Consider the following 14681-nt stretch of genomic DNA (forward strand, 5'->3'; position numbering starts at 1 on the left):
TGTCAAAATTAAAATTCTTTACTTGAAACATTTTAACTAGAAAATTGTTTCCAAATGTTGAAAATTGGCAGTAATAAAAATGATCGGTAACAGAAATCCTTACATTGCTTTTTTCGGCAACAAAATCATGATAATGAAACATAGTTTTACATTGTTTCCAGAGAATATCATAATGAGATATATTTTGGCAGGACATGTTTTTGTGACAATAAATAAATCAAATATTTAATCATTTAATATTATTTCATGTTTGATAGCAAACATGTTAGTATAGTAGTGCATGTATATAATTTTTTAAATGTATGTATACATACTGTGGAATACCTATTAAAAATTTGGACATCTAGGTCTAATTCATCAATATCATTCACCATTTCAGAAAAGAACACCTTGCATGAAGTTAAATGGTTTGATGATACACCATACATATAGATTACATTCCAGCAATACTGAAGAACAGTGTTTATTCAGTTTTTTGCCATCTGTTTACTGTACATGTCTACGTAAGTGCAAATTAACTGCTTCCATCTGCTGTCAGGTCTGGAGTGTGAATGAAGCCATTAGATGGCAACAAAGGAGAACAAGGCATATTTTCCTAAATTGATATTTTTCCAACCCAACCAAGAGTGTCACATCTTACCTCAGAAATAAACTTCCCTGTCAGTTTCAAGGATTAGCTTTCCTTTTCTGCCCACTAACCAGACTTAACCATTTATTTAAAAAGTTGAATTTTAATGAGTTGTGAAACTGCCAGGAAATTGCTGCAGTGGTTGCAACCAAATAACCTCCAGCATTTTACTGAAGGAACTGGCAATCAGATTTACATACGAAAATGGAGGACCATAAATTTATTTCCAGGGCTGAAAAGATGTTCCATTTAAACCAAAACATACGTTCCAGAACTAGTTAAGAAAACAGCAATTTGACACCCAGCAAGGTAGACAAAGTCCCTTGGCTCATTCCTCATTTACTTGCTCATAATCTCTTAAACTGTAAGGTTGGAAGAAATCTTAGAGTTCATCGACTCTAACCTTTAGCTGGTGCTTCTTAAGGGGTGGGGGGGCACAGCCCACAGCACCCTAGGCTAGTTTCAGTCCTTGGTTATCCAGGCTTTGGGGAACCACTGCAGTCACAGATAAAGCTCACTATTTCCCCTGACAGCTAATTTACTTTTCAGTAATTCTGAAAGTTAGAACTTTACTATTTTTAACTCTGAGGTTTATCTTAGCCTCTACAGTCTCACACAAAAATTAAAATATAATATATAAGCAGAATAAAATGTTAAAGTCTCATCTGTTTTCTACAGTCATTCAACAACTATGGCCTGAGGGTCCACCATAGCCTCTAAGGACACAAAGGTAAAAATACTTTCAGAAACACAACAATAAAACAACAGAACACAATGGTATATTATTCAATTTTCTTTCTCTTACAAATATTTATTGAAGGACTATTATTTATCACATATTGAACTACACATAAGGAATAAAATGGCCATTAATACAGCGTTGATCATTGCCCTCAAGGAGTTTAAAGGCCAGAGGAAAGGACAAACAGGCAATTACAACAGAGAATGCTAAACAGTAATCTATTATGGGGCCTACTAACACAAATACCTGCAATTTTGTACCCAAGTTTTCTCTTCCATAATCAAAACAAACATTTAGATGCAAAGATACTCAAAGAAACGGGGGGGGGGGGAAGAAAACACTTTAGTAGGGGTGATTTTAGATGCCTTGCTAAATATATTCTTATACACATTGGTTGCTTTGTCAGTATTTACATCCGGACAATCAGTTTGAAAATACACAACTCTTACAGAACCCTGTAAGTATGTAACCTAATATTTTTTTGAGAACAGAGGACCAAAAATATAAACATAGCACCGTTCCTGATTTGAGCTTCTAGAACCCTATAGAATTAATTCTTTGTAAGCTGGCATTACTTCTGAAGTCTTTGAAAAGACAAGAGAAATGTGGATAATTTTCCAAACTAAAGTTCCAAGATAAAGTTCTACATGCATTAGGTGCTGAAGATACACAGATCTTCAGTCTGGAAGAAGATGACACGCTATCAAGTCATTCCATTTACAGCAGAGTTAGTACTACCAGGGCAGAGACACCTGCAAAGTACAATTGGAACCAAAATAATGACATTCCTCCCAGTAAGGGAGAAAGCTGGGGAATTTCACAGAGGTGGAATCAAGGTCCTGAGTGATAAAGAATCATCAGGATAGAAGAAAGTATCCAGGTGGCAGTCGGATGTACTCTTATTTAGTTTTTATAAGATATAACCTTCCCAGAACAGCAGACCAGTGCCTCTCAAATGATATAAGTAATTATCTGACCCAATAAAGTAATGATGACAACCTACTATCTAGAGAAAGACTCCTCCACTCAAGAAGCAATTCAAGGGATGCAGAAAAGTCCTCCCAGACAATAAGAATTAGATGTAGCCCCACATTTTTGGTTTGCCAAGGCTGATGTTTAATCAGCTCTAAACAAATGAGGAGGAGACTAGTCCATTGTTTATTAGCAGGAAAGACCTAAAAGACAGCAATCAGTTTGAACAACAGTGTAATTAAGAGAAGTAAACTTAGCAAGCATACTTAACTTGAAGTTTACAAAACTCTCCTTCAATTTGGAGAACCATAAAGAGAAGGAGAAGGTAAATTTTTGTCTTGAATAAGGGATCTGGGCTTAGGAAGGAAAGTCAGTCGCCTCATTTGGTAAGGAAATCAAAGGTTCAAGCCAATTCTTCTCCTAAAATTTCAACAAGAGCCAATACAGTGCACTGAACTAACATTTGTGATGCTTACAGACTAGGATTCACCAGAAAACCTGCCCAAAATGTGACTTCAAGTACCAATACTTCTTTGTGAAACAAACTTGACAAACAGCCCATATCATTCTACAGTTAGAAGCTGTGTGAGTTTAAACACTGTATGAGACTAATTTCCCCTATCTGAAAATTGAAGCTAGTAATATCTACTTCATGGGATTTTTGTAACGTAAAGCATGTCAAGTTCTTAGCACAAGGCTGGCACCTAATTTTAAAAAACACCAAAAAAAATGTATTAATCATACCATATTTCTGGACAGGGGTACTGCAGATCTATGATCTATAAAAGGGACCCTTCAGCGGTTTGGTTTATCTCAGAAAGCCTCCTCCCCCAAACATGTCCCCCTGGGACCATCTTCCCACCCATAATGTATCTGTGCATCTCAAGATATTCTGAAGCCTAATTTTATTCTTATAATAGGTGTTGGGGCTCCTCAAGGTAATTAGAGAAAGAGAAGGCACTTGGGAAGTTCATTTAACTGTGAGTAAAATTTGCACTGTTAACAAAATAAAACAAATAAGTCAAGTCCTAAAAGCAGTCTGAAAAAATCATTTCAACAGAAGAGTTTTCAAAAGAGAAAATAAGCAAGAAATGTATGTTGCATATTGTTCCTTTTATTCAAAGGCTGAATGGTGAAGCCACCTAAGACTTCCAGATTTTGTTTCTTTTTCCTGCTTGGTCTTTGGCTGTTCACATTCCAAAATGGCAGTTGCTGCTTTCCAAGGAAGTGTTCAGGAGGGCAGCTGCCTTGGAGGTAGGTTACCAGGACTTCTTTGTATGTTACATGCACATAAAGACTCCAGAAGGGACTGTAGCTGCTAGAGGCCTCTGCTAGCTGTTAGAGGTAGGTAGGTCCACTGCCGCATGCTGCTCTGCCTCTTGCCTCTTAGCCCCAAAGTCTGTTTTTGGCTGTGGTTTTAAAAGAGCCCCTCAACAGATGCTCTATTTAATAACTAAAAGACAATAAAAACTAGAGTTACAAGCCAACAAGGATCACTGTCTCTTAAAAATTTAAACATATTAATTTCTTTAAGTGAAAAAAAATACTAGTATTTAGTATTTCAGATGCTGGTATTTTTAAATGCTATTTAAGACATTCACAAAAAGCCGCCATTCTCAAAAGCTGAATGCTTAAGCAATACGTATCGTGCATGCAGCCAACATGCTCAAGAAGCACATGCAGATGCATTTTAAATTAAATGCTACCAAATAAGCCTAACATAGTTTTGAAATGTAGTTAAGAAAGAGGCTAATCTAGCAACCAAGACATAATAACATATACACCTTACAAATTCTAAATGTAGGCTTAATGCTACTTTGATCAATATTTTTAGGTACAAGGCTATTTATCCCATTTACAGAGCAAATACTAGGGTCAATCTCTTCTGCTGGGAGAAGCATCTCCCTAATAAGGAGAAAGAATGAAAGTTTTAAGACAGAATTTTGTAAACTGCATTCTGAGAATACCTTAAATTTTTGTGAGGAAATAATGGTAAACTTATTTTAGAAAACCTTCCTATTATATCTCCCTCCTCAGCTACCACCATACAGTATATTAAAGATTCTGAGAAGTTCTGAAAAGAAACTATTTAAGGCAGTCTACACTTATGCAACCATCAGAAATAAATTCAGGAGAAAGAGCTTATTGGTTTCAGCTCTAATTTTCACTTTGATGTGTTATTAGTGGCTGCCTAGAACAACCTTTAAAGCTTAAAAAGATGAAGTGATACAACTTATGAGCAATTCCTTCCTGGCACATGTGTGGGCCACCGCTGGCCCATTAAACAGTTTGAAAAACGCTGATACAGGATAAGGCTACGGTGCTTTCAACACTTGCCCCAGTTCCCTTTTTCATATCTCACTTCCTTACTTAAGAGCTAAGTAAAAGAGGAAGGGAAAGGGGAAAATCTGTTATATGAAATGTAAGGGAGGGTAAGTCCCTATCAACTTTTTCTCTCTAACCACCCATTTTTCCATCAAAATTTTAGACATCTAAATTTATGGATCCAGAGAGAGCAATGATTAACACATCTATTCTGAAAGTGTGAAGAGAATGTACAGAGTGAAAAAGATCCTCTTCTCCCTAGTCAATAGTCTGTTCTGAGAAGGAACCAGTTTAAAAGAAGATAGGTGATGTCTCAAAGGGATGACTGACAGGTACGTCAGTTTCTCTGGAAGAGCCACCTTCTCTACTGGAAGACAACTAAAATGCCATGGTTCACATGGGTCCCTCTTGAGTCTTTTTAGAAAAGAATGAGCAACCTCAGGCAGCATAGCTACTTCAAGGATGTGAACTGAATTTGAACCAACCTTTCCTTAACTGAGTCTTTATCTTTTTGGTTTCATGTCCACTTATGTTATGAGCATCATGCTTGAGAAAGCTAATTTGATGTGTGCAAACAGAACATACTAACACGAAAATAAATAGTGCAGGCAGATAAGAAGTAGCAAATAAGCAGGCTCAAGCAAGAAATCTATAAGAAAACCATAATCTCTCTGTTCTCCATCTTCCTCTCCCTGATGAGTAAATAAACATTAATTTTCATAAGCCACCAAGGAGGAGGGAAGCTTGCTTTTAGTAAGAAAGTTAAAAATATTTCAACGGAGCTCACCCAGTTTGTTCCTCAGATGTGGCATATCATATATCCCCACAGTTCCCAGTTGCATGAAAAACTGACTGATAAAATCAGTGACATCCTACGAAGGGTTTACAATGGAAAACTGAGTCATTATGTTGAGATTAAGCAATATCATGAAAGAAAACAAAGAGCTAGACATGTGTTAAGTGCTTAACTTCTGATTCTTTTCCTCAATTTAAACACTTTTAAAAGTAAACATCAAGTTATTTTTTTTAAAAAAGACAAACTCATCTTGGTGTGTTGAATCTGCATTAAAACAGGTAAATCTATCCCAATAACAAATATTCTGAAAGTTTGTTATATCTTAAAAATGAACCCAGAAGGCACAACAGAAAAATCGCACGAGACTCCCAAATCCTTTACTGTAGAAACACATAATTCACATTTCTAACTGCTGTGACAAGCTTGAAATTTGTAAGTCACTAGCACACAAAATGGGTAAATAAATCCTCTGGTATGGATTTCCCAACATACTGTTCTTGATTTGAGTACCAACCTGCTTTAGAAATACTCACGGTAGTGTTTTTAGCTTATAGTTCTACGAAGACTGATAGGTCCCAAACAAAAACTCAATTAGAAATCAGTGAAGTCTGCTTAACTATCCCCAAATTCAGTTTTCAGCCTAATGAGTCTAGTTTCCCTCTATGCATCTTCTTCAGCCCTTGAGTAGCTTAATGTTCAAAATAAAATCTGAGTTCATTCGCTACTGCCCCCTTTTACAGCCTCAGAGAAAGTAAAGTGAGAAACAGTAAAAGGTTAGAAAGCTTATTCAACTTGAGGGTATTCTTTGAAACTGAGTTTGTGTCATACCACTTTCTTCCTTGGCAATTCGGTAGAGGATGGTGTAGAAGAGCTTTATACATGCTCATGGTAAAAAATGAACAAATTCTACAGAAGTGTAAAGAAGAAAAAAACAATCACTTACCCACCCACCACAAAATCAGCCATAATCAAACATCCTTTACATTGTTTTGTTACATTGCGTGTTTCTATATAAGAGGTTGGTTGTTTTTCATCTGCAGGTACTTTTAAAGGGTGCAAATTTATTGGAGTGTGCCAATTATAATCAAATGGTAATGCTATTAAAATTTGATAGTCTTAGAAACTGGCTTGTGCAGATGGTCTTTTATTTTGGCAAGCGCATTATTTTAAAGGAAAACTGAATCTGAATGTCTCTAGGAAAATTTCCATTTTGCCATAGGTTGAATAACTCCTTATTGTTTTACAAAGTTGTTTTAAACGCTTAGGTATTTGCCTGGGTGAGCCCTAAATTCATGTGAGTTTGTAACCCCATCTAAGTCTTCTGATAACTGAATCTATGCTGGAAGTTGAGTAGAAAAAAAATGTCTTTTAAAAATATAAACCTAGTGCTTCCTGCCTAACTCAAACTATGTATAAATTTCTAGTGTCAAGATTTCCTTCCAAGCTTTTATCTAGCTTGAAGTCCTATGTAAAAAAAAAAAAAAATCATCCCCACTCCACTCCCAATTTCTTAAGCAGTTAAAACCAAGGAAAAGTCGAAGAACCTCAACTCATGAAAAATTCTGCTTATTTTCCAGGTGAGGCCTGAATAAGTAGAACTTAATAAAAGCAAGTTCCTAGCAATAAAAGTGGTGTCACAACTGCTCCAAAGTTGGCATGCAGGGAGAATGATGCGGAAGCTGTCTGTTCTGTTGAGCTGCAGGCTGATCTGGGGGAACAGAAGGCGGAGCAGGAACCTAATAGAATGAATACCTTGCATGTAACACCTGCTCAGCAAACTAGCAGGAACAACTCTAAGAAACAACCTCATGAAAGCCTATCTGAAAAGGGCAAAAGGAAACAAGTGGTAGGGTCTGCTATGAGTTAAGAGAGACTCCTGGAAATCCAACTGATTTGTAGAATAACAGTGGAGGATATAAATGGCAAAAATTTATCAGATATTTCTGCAAAGCAGTAGGTTGAGTGGATTATGGTGTAGTTTACATAAGGCACCTAAACTTGAATAGTAAAACACTGCTTATATTTTGATAATTTTTCTTTTTTTAAAATAAATTATTTTTCATTTAAAAGATACTTCTAAAATCTGTAGAAAAGTATTCTCACATGCTTTATTCATTAAATAGGCGAGCTTTCTTGAGTTACACACCCAGCATGGATTTCCCAGCACCACTGTAGGAAATACCCTGAGGCTTATGGTAAAATCCAGCAAGCCTTTTATGTTAACAAGTATCACTCCAAAAGTGTTTGACTGCCCTATTATGTAAAGTCAACTCCACTTTATCATTTTTCTTAAATTTGTTGAACTCTGCTACTCCCCATTACTTTTTCAGTTGGATTTGCTAAAAGAACATGGCATTTTATCACTCTGCAAAATATGTTTATCTGGAACTACTTGATTGTGTTAAAGAGAAATTTTAAAATCAAGTATCTTGTGTATGTTCTGCTCTGCTTATTGAAATTATGATCCTTATCACATGATCTAACTACTGACCAGAATGGCTGATTTTTTTAGGAGGAGAAGAAAACATGGACCTGATAATGGTTCTGGTCAAATGGACACTTTAAAAAATACACTGAAATCAGTACCAGAAAAACACTCTTCTACTTTTATTCCTAATAAGAGAATGCTGTCCAGAAGCATATGACCAGGTAGGGTTCTACCCTACAACAGTGTATATACTGACTCCTCCCACATATGGTTGAGAACACTTACAACTTCATTTGGCTTTAAAAAGCCTTTATTGATCTGCAACTAATGTTCTGAGGCTACAGAAAAATACCAAATTTGCTTATACTGTGACTTAAAGAGAAATAGAGTTGACTCTTGAACAAAGGAACAACGCAGCGTTTGGGGCACCAACCCTCCAAGTAGTTGAAAACCCACCTATAACTTATAGTCAGCCCTCAATATACGGGTTTCCACATCTAAGGAATCAACCAACCTTGGATCCCCATTTGCAGATTCAACTAACCTCAGATTGTGTATATATTTACTATAGTATTTACTATTGAAAAAAAAAATCTCTTGGGCTTCCCTGGTGGCGCAGTGGTTGGGAGTCCGCCTGCCGATGCAGGGGAGACGGGTTCGTGCCCCGGTCTGGGAAGATCCCACATGCCGCGGAGCGGCTGGGCCCGTGAGCCATGGCCGCTGGGCCTGTGCGTCCGGAGCCTGTGCTCCGCAACGGGAGAGGCCACAACAGTGAGAGGCCCACATACCACAAAAAAAAAAAAAAAAAAATCTCTGTATAAGTGGACCTACGCAGTTCAAACCTGTGTTGTTCAAGGGTCAACGGTACAAAGAAGTGTTCCTAGGGCTTCCCTGATGGCGCAGAGGGCTTCCCTGGTGGCGCAGTGGTTGGGAGTCCGCCTGCCGATGCAGGGGACACGGGTTCGTGCCCCGGTCCGGGAGGATCCCACGTGCCGCGGAGCGGCTGGTCCCGTGAGCCATGGCCGCTGGGCCTGTGTGTCCGGAGCCTGCGCTCCGCGGCAGGAGAGGCCACAGCGGTGAGAGGCCCACGTACCGTAAAAAAAAAAAAAAAAAAAAAGAAGTGTTCCAATTCCTCATTCAGCTACCAGCCATTCCCTCTGTCCCCACCATCTCCGGACTCCTATTCAAGCTGAGAGCAGACAGACTGATGGGAAAATATTACCACAGGGAAACTGCCCTTGCCTGTTTCTGATTATGTCTCAGGTAAGTAATGGTGTCATTAGAAGTTCCACCACCAGTTCCTCCAATTCTACAGAAGTGAAGAATGAAAAGTCTTCTAAGCCAATGGGTAAAACTATTCACTCATCTATTTATATACTACACCCTATCTTGTACTTAAGTAATTTATGCAACCTATTTCTCAACTGAATTCAACTTCATTTTCATGTTTTAAATAAATATCGATTACCTATTTTGTATCAACAAAAGGAGAAGGGGAAGGGAGAGTTGGGAAAAAGGAGGGGCAAGAGGAAGAAGTGGAGGAAGGAGTAAGGTACATGGTAACAACTGTCTTGAATGTTTCTTTCCTTGTGCCTCAATTCTATAGGCAATTCACTCTCCACCTGAAGGCAAAGAACTTTTGAAGGACTGTAACAGAGTACCTACAAGAGGTCTACAAAGCCCTAGGCTCATCAATATGCAGACCAAGAATTATATTCAGATGGAATCACATTTATTGCATACACACTACAATTTTTAAAACTCATACAGATACTGCTATGATTTTTAAAAATACATAGTATCTAGGCGTGATATTTTAAAATATTTAATAACTGTTCAAGCATGGGCTTCAACTAATAATACAGATTGCTGGCCCTCAATGGCCAGCATGGATGGACTGGTTCCCACCAGCTGAATATCAGACAACCAGTCCAGGTGAGGGGAGAAAACTTTTCCCGTCTCTCTTTTCTTTTTTCAATTAAGAAGGGGTCCTCATAGTTTAAAAAAAAAAAAAAAATGGGCATTACTATTCTTAGAAATTTGGTTGGCTCAGATGTTAACAACATATCCTAGTTAGTGATTAAGCCACAACCCACATGAGTAATCACAATAAATTTAGATATTAGTCTTTTGCTGGTGCTTTGTCTTTCATCATCTTTAACAGAATCATTCCCTCACCTTCCCACAAATTCCTGTAGTTGGTCAACTCTTACCAGATATTTTAAAGGCTACCGACACTAACCCATGAAAAACTGTCTTTATTTATACTTTAGTTAGAATAAGAAATAGCTAGTCTCAGGTTTGCGTGTTCCATTTAGTTAAACCATTTAATACCCTGCTAATAGGAAACGTTCCAACTTCAGAAGGATATCTGGGATGGACTGCAATTTGTGCTCAACTATTTTACCTTAGAGTGTGTCTGCAATTAGAAGCAATGTGTAAGAGCATTAGAATGGACAACAGTTCTTCCCTAGTGAGAGAAGAAAACAAGCTGGGCTGGCTAGGCTACCTTCTGCTTTAATTAGCCCAAGGAGTAACTCCAAGGCTCTCCATCTCTGTCCCACTTTAGTCAAATAAATTATTCACATTAATATATTTAGTACATTATACTACTTCAATGAGTCATTTAGGTCAATTTCTCAAAGCTAACAAATGATGATAAGAGGGACAGTATAATAACCTCAAGATAATAATAAAAACCCTATCTTTCCAACAGATTCAGTACAAAGCCAAGTGACGAAGGCAACAATTAGAAATAAAGGTGTAGTAATAAAGAAAATAAAGAATTTAGTCATACTTACCAAAATGTAAATTTAAATAGAGAGGGATCATACATACTCAAATATAGATCATGTGTGTGTTTTTTTAAACCTACTGAAGTTATAATTTTAAATAAAGTGGCAAAATTATACCATCTAATTTCTCTTCAGAAAATTGCTATCAATTCTGGTTATCTTCTTAATCTAAAATTAAAATACTGAGGGTCTCCTCATTAGAAGAAGCTTCAGTTATCAAATCATTGAAAATATGAATGTATATTCCAACAAAACTAACCTTAAAAAAGGCAAACCACTTGTAGTCATTCAACACAATCTCAAAGCCTTGATTGTAAATGATGGTGAAATGGCCAGAATTGCCCAAGTTATCATATGCCGTATCCAACTTCTTAAGGTGCACCACTACTTTTTTTTCTGGTGGTCCTAAAGAAAAGAAAATGCACAACAAAGGAAAATTATGTGGGCTTCAACGGGAGGTAAAAGCTCCTTTATAATTTCCATTATTTTTAAGCTCCTTTCCTTTCGTGCTACTGAATGTGGGTGGATCTGGCTTGTGAATATATCAGTCCCCGTTTTGCTGCCTCCCTCTGTATAATCCCAGAGGGGTCTCAGGCAAGAATGTGAAGCAAAGGCTCAAAAGATATGTCAAGTATCCCAGCAGGCAGAGAGACCCCAAAAAGTACAGTCACTACCTTCCCAGAGCATCCAAACACTGAAGAAATTTTTCCACTGAAGAAAAGGAGAAATGGGGTATGTTGAAAATGACCAGCAGAAATGAGAAGACAAAATGGTAATCAAAAAGTGGAAATATAAAAAGACTTGCTACCAGATCATAAGAACAAAGGAAATGATCTCTTCAGAGAAGAAATGGGATGGATATCTTTCTTCTAAATGGCTGTACAGTTCAGAACCTCGGAATCTGAATCCTTTCAAAGTATTCAGCAAACTCAAGGTTTTTATCCTATACAGTTAATTTGTGCCGAATGGAACTAAACTTTTAACCTTCAGAAAATGGGGACTCAGATCTGTGGGTGTCTTTAATTGATTAGATTAAGGTCAAAGGTATGGAATATAGGCAGAGAGGCTGCCTGAAAAGGGTTCTGCTGTGTCCATTCTGGAGGCTTACACACTTCGGACAATTTTTCCATGTTTCAGATTAATGCTCAGAAATAGGAGATTCCACGTGACAGAACACTGCAAATCCTGATTGCCCTTCTGCTTTGGCTCTCCAAGTTCAACTTTTAAAGAGAAAATGGTTATAATGCCCAGTACTATGAAATGCCACACAGTCATTTGTAGTTGGACAGTTGAGTAATTAAGTCTGCTTAGTGACAGATGACCTGGCAATCTCTGTTCTGTTAACAAGGAAATTGCAGTTGAGAGCTTCACTCATTCTGCACAAGCCACAGTGTGGTAAAGGTTTGGGCAGAACGAGAGTGCCTCTCCTGACCCAAGACTGTGTGTTTTTTCTTCTCCCTTCACTAAATTCTTTGTCCTTGGGATAGAGCCATGTTATCTGAGGGCATATGGAATGTTCCAGGGTGTTCAAACACTAGATATTTATTGAGAGCCTTCCATGAGCCCTGGCACTGTGCCTGGCTCTGGGCATTTCAAAATATAATTATTGGCCAAAGAGGTATTAAAAAAAAAACAACTTTTATATACTACTGAGGCAGGCTGGGACCTGGGACCCTTTGCTGAAGTGCTGCAATGCTTGAACCTGGACAAACCTCCTCCAGCAACAAAATACAAAGAAACTATATGGGACTAAAAATAACTGCGTGCATGCACAGTTGGGCCCCATTATGGACAAAAAGATACAAAAAAGCAAAAAACTTAACTGCCACTTCTGAAGAGCCCTGAGCAAAAACTGGGTGTCCGGAGCAAAAACTGGGTGTCCGGAGCAAACACTGGGTGTTGCGCATGCCCCTTGCACTCAAACCCCCAGAGGGGTGGGCAAACCAGCCAAGCCAGCCCTCCCTGCCACCACTGGACACACCCCTACACTCACCCCATATAAGGAACAAGCTTGTTACTTGTTCTCACTAGCCCTGCTGCAGCAAGGGCCCAATAAAGCCTTGCCTGAATTTCTTGTCTAGCCTGTAGTCAATTTCTGATTAGCGAAGGCCAAGAACCCTGGTGGGTATCACTACCCCCCCCCCCGCCGCAGTACATGAAACTGTGTAGTGGTACCAGAAGCTTTCTCAGGTCCACATCAAAATCTCTGGGCTTAAGGGCTCTTTCCCACAACCTAATAAAAGGAAACTTAAAGCTATATTCTCAAGAGTCTTTGAGCTCATTTGTCACTGGCACAATAAAATACTGCAGATGGGATGGGGAGATAAGATTGCACGGTCTCAGCTCTCTTACAAGCCAAACAAACCCAAAAACAAGAAACGGAAATCAAGGGGGGAAAAAAAGTTCTTGCAAAAAGTGTTGGGGGCCCGGGAATAATCAAGACCGAGCGAAGTGAGACGTTCTCAGCAGCTCCACGTTGACGTCGCTGCCCTGGAGCGGTAGAGGGCACGCCCCCCATGGACCCCAAGTCCAGCCAGGACCTCCCGGCTTCCCCCTAGCGGGGGCGCTGCGGGAAAAAGGGCTCAGGGACCGAAGGGAAGGAGCCCCGGGTAGGCACAGGAAGAAAGCGGGTCCAAGGGCGCCGGCGGCTTACCCATAACCGAGCAGTTGACCTCGCGCTGAGAACCGCTGCGGCCCACGTGGAAGACCCAGGTGCCCAGCAGGTCCGGGTAGGTGCAGTTGGCAGGAGTGTCGCAGTGCACGTTTCCAGCGCGGAAGAGGAGCAGCAGGAGGGCGGCGAGCGGCGAGCCGGGCCAGGGACCCATGCTGGCAAGGCCCTTAGAAGTGGGGAAGGGACGCGAGCCAAAGCGCTGCAGGCGGGCACTGAGGCCACCGCTGCTGTGCTCTTGCCTTAAAACAGAGGTGCTGGAAACCGGCAACCCGGCGGGGGGCGGGGTCTCGGGGCCGCGGGGGCTGGGCGCCTGCCAGTGGCACCGCCCCTTAGGTGGGGGCCTCTGGAAAGCGCGCCCGTCACCTGGCGGCCGTCGGACCTCAGGCCCAGAGAGCCCAGCACCAGATTCAGTTGCCAACGGACACCTCCAAAGAGGACTGCAGAGCCACAGCTGGTCTGTGCGCGCCCCAGACGGCGCTCCTTCGCTCCTTGAGAAGTAACAGAGAGAGAGACTAAGAGAAAAAGAGAGAGGAAGAGAGAGAGACAGAGAGGTGAGGGGGAGGGGAGGCTAAATGTCAGAGAGAGACCGAGAGAAGCGCGGTGAGGGAGGCGGGGTGGGGGGGGCGGGGAGGACTGAAGGTGGGAAAAAGGCCCAGAGAGGGCGACCTAACTAGTGGAGCTTTCTTTTACTTGCTTGTCTTTCCCACTTCGTCCTCACTCGGTTAACTTTTATCCTCAGAACTATTTTACGTGCGACCCCGAGCCAGCCCAGCTGTTTGAGAACTGCTCTTCCTTCCGTTTTCCAAAACTTTAAGTTCCTTTTGTTTGCTGGGTTTTGTCGGTTTCCTTTAATGTTGTTTGCCTGTTATCCACAGGGGAATTCAGTTGTAGTGCAAACTTGCAGTTTTTGTGTATTAGGATTTTTTTCCGCCCGCTAACGTTATAGGATTTAGTTGCGCGCACGCGCGCACACAAACACGCACAGGCACTAAAGCCCATGTTTTGCAGCTGAAAAGCAGGCGGCCCAGAGAGAGGAAGCAAGTCGCCCAGGGTGAGGAAGGGAGCTGGTGGGAGAATGCTGGTCTTATGAGCAGGTTCCAGGGTGCCAGTCTGATCGCCAGTAATTATAAGGTAGCACTATTTCCAGGTGCCTCCTCGTTCAGTTTAATTATCATCCTTTTCTGTGAGAGCTCCTCTGTCTTTCCTGGCTGTTGTTGGAAGTTGGGGCTCCTTTTGTGCACAGAGCCTTTTAGGTGTCAGGCCCTGTGCAACATCAAGGACAAGTGATGAACAAGACAGACTTTTCTGTGCCCCTGCTCTCTAG

The 14681-nt window shown here is 40.4% G+C and overlaps 1 protein-coding gene across 3 annotated transcripts in view; it reads right to left on the reverse strand.

Moving 5' to 3' along the window:
- CTSC (cathepsin C) overlaps positions 1 to 13591 on the reverse strand; it is a 42094-nt gene extending 28503 nt beyond the window's left edge. The window contains exons 1-4 of one of the 3 annotated variants that reach the window (XM_081238532.1): positions 13340 to 13516; positions 10946 to 11091; positions 5455 to 5539; positions 1433 to 3795 (exon numbers count right to left, since the gene is read on the reverse strand). In XM_081238532.1, coding sequence (XP_081094658.1) covers positions 3785 to 3795; positions 5455 to 5539; positions 10946 to 11091; positions 13340 to 13511 — 414 coding nt within the window. In that variant the 5' untranslated portion in view covers positions 13512 to 13516 and the 3' untranslated portion in view covers positions 1433 to 3784. Of the gene's footprint in view, positions 1 to 1432; positions 3796 to 5277; positions 5540 to 10945; positions 11092 to 13339 lie in introns of those variants that run through there. The other 2 variants (XM_081238531.1, XM_081238530.1) reach the window with 2 other exon arrangements.
- Between the last annotated feature and the right edge of the window lie 1090 nt (positions 13592 to 14681).

This window comes from Mesoplodon bidens (assembly GCF_964165515.1).
Source record: "Mesoplodon bidens genome assembly, chromosome: 7".
Classification (NCBI taxonomy): Eukaryota; Metazoa; Chordata; class Mammalia; order Artiodactyla; family Ziphiidae; genus Mesoplodon; species Mesoplodon bidens.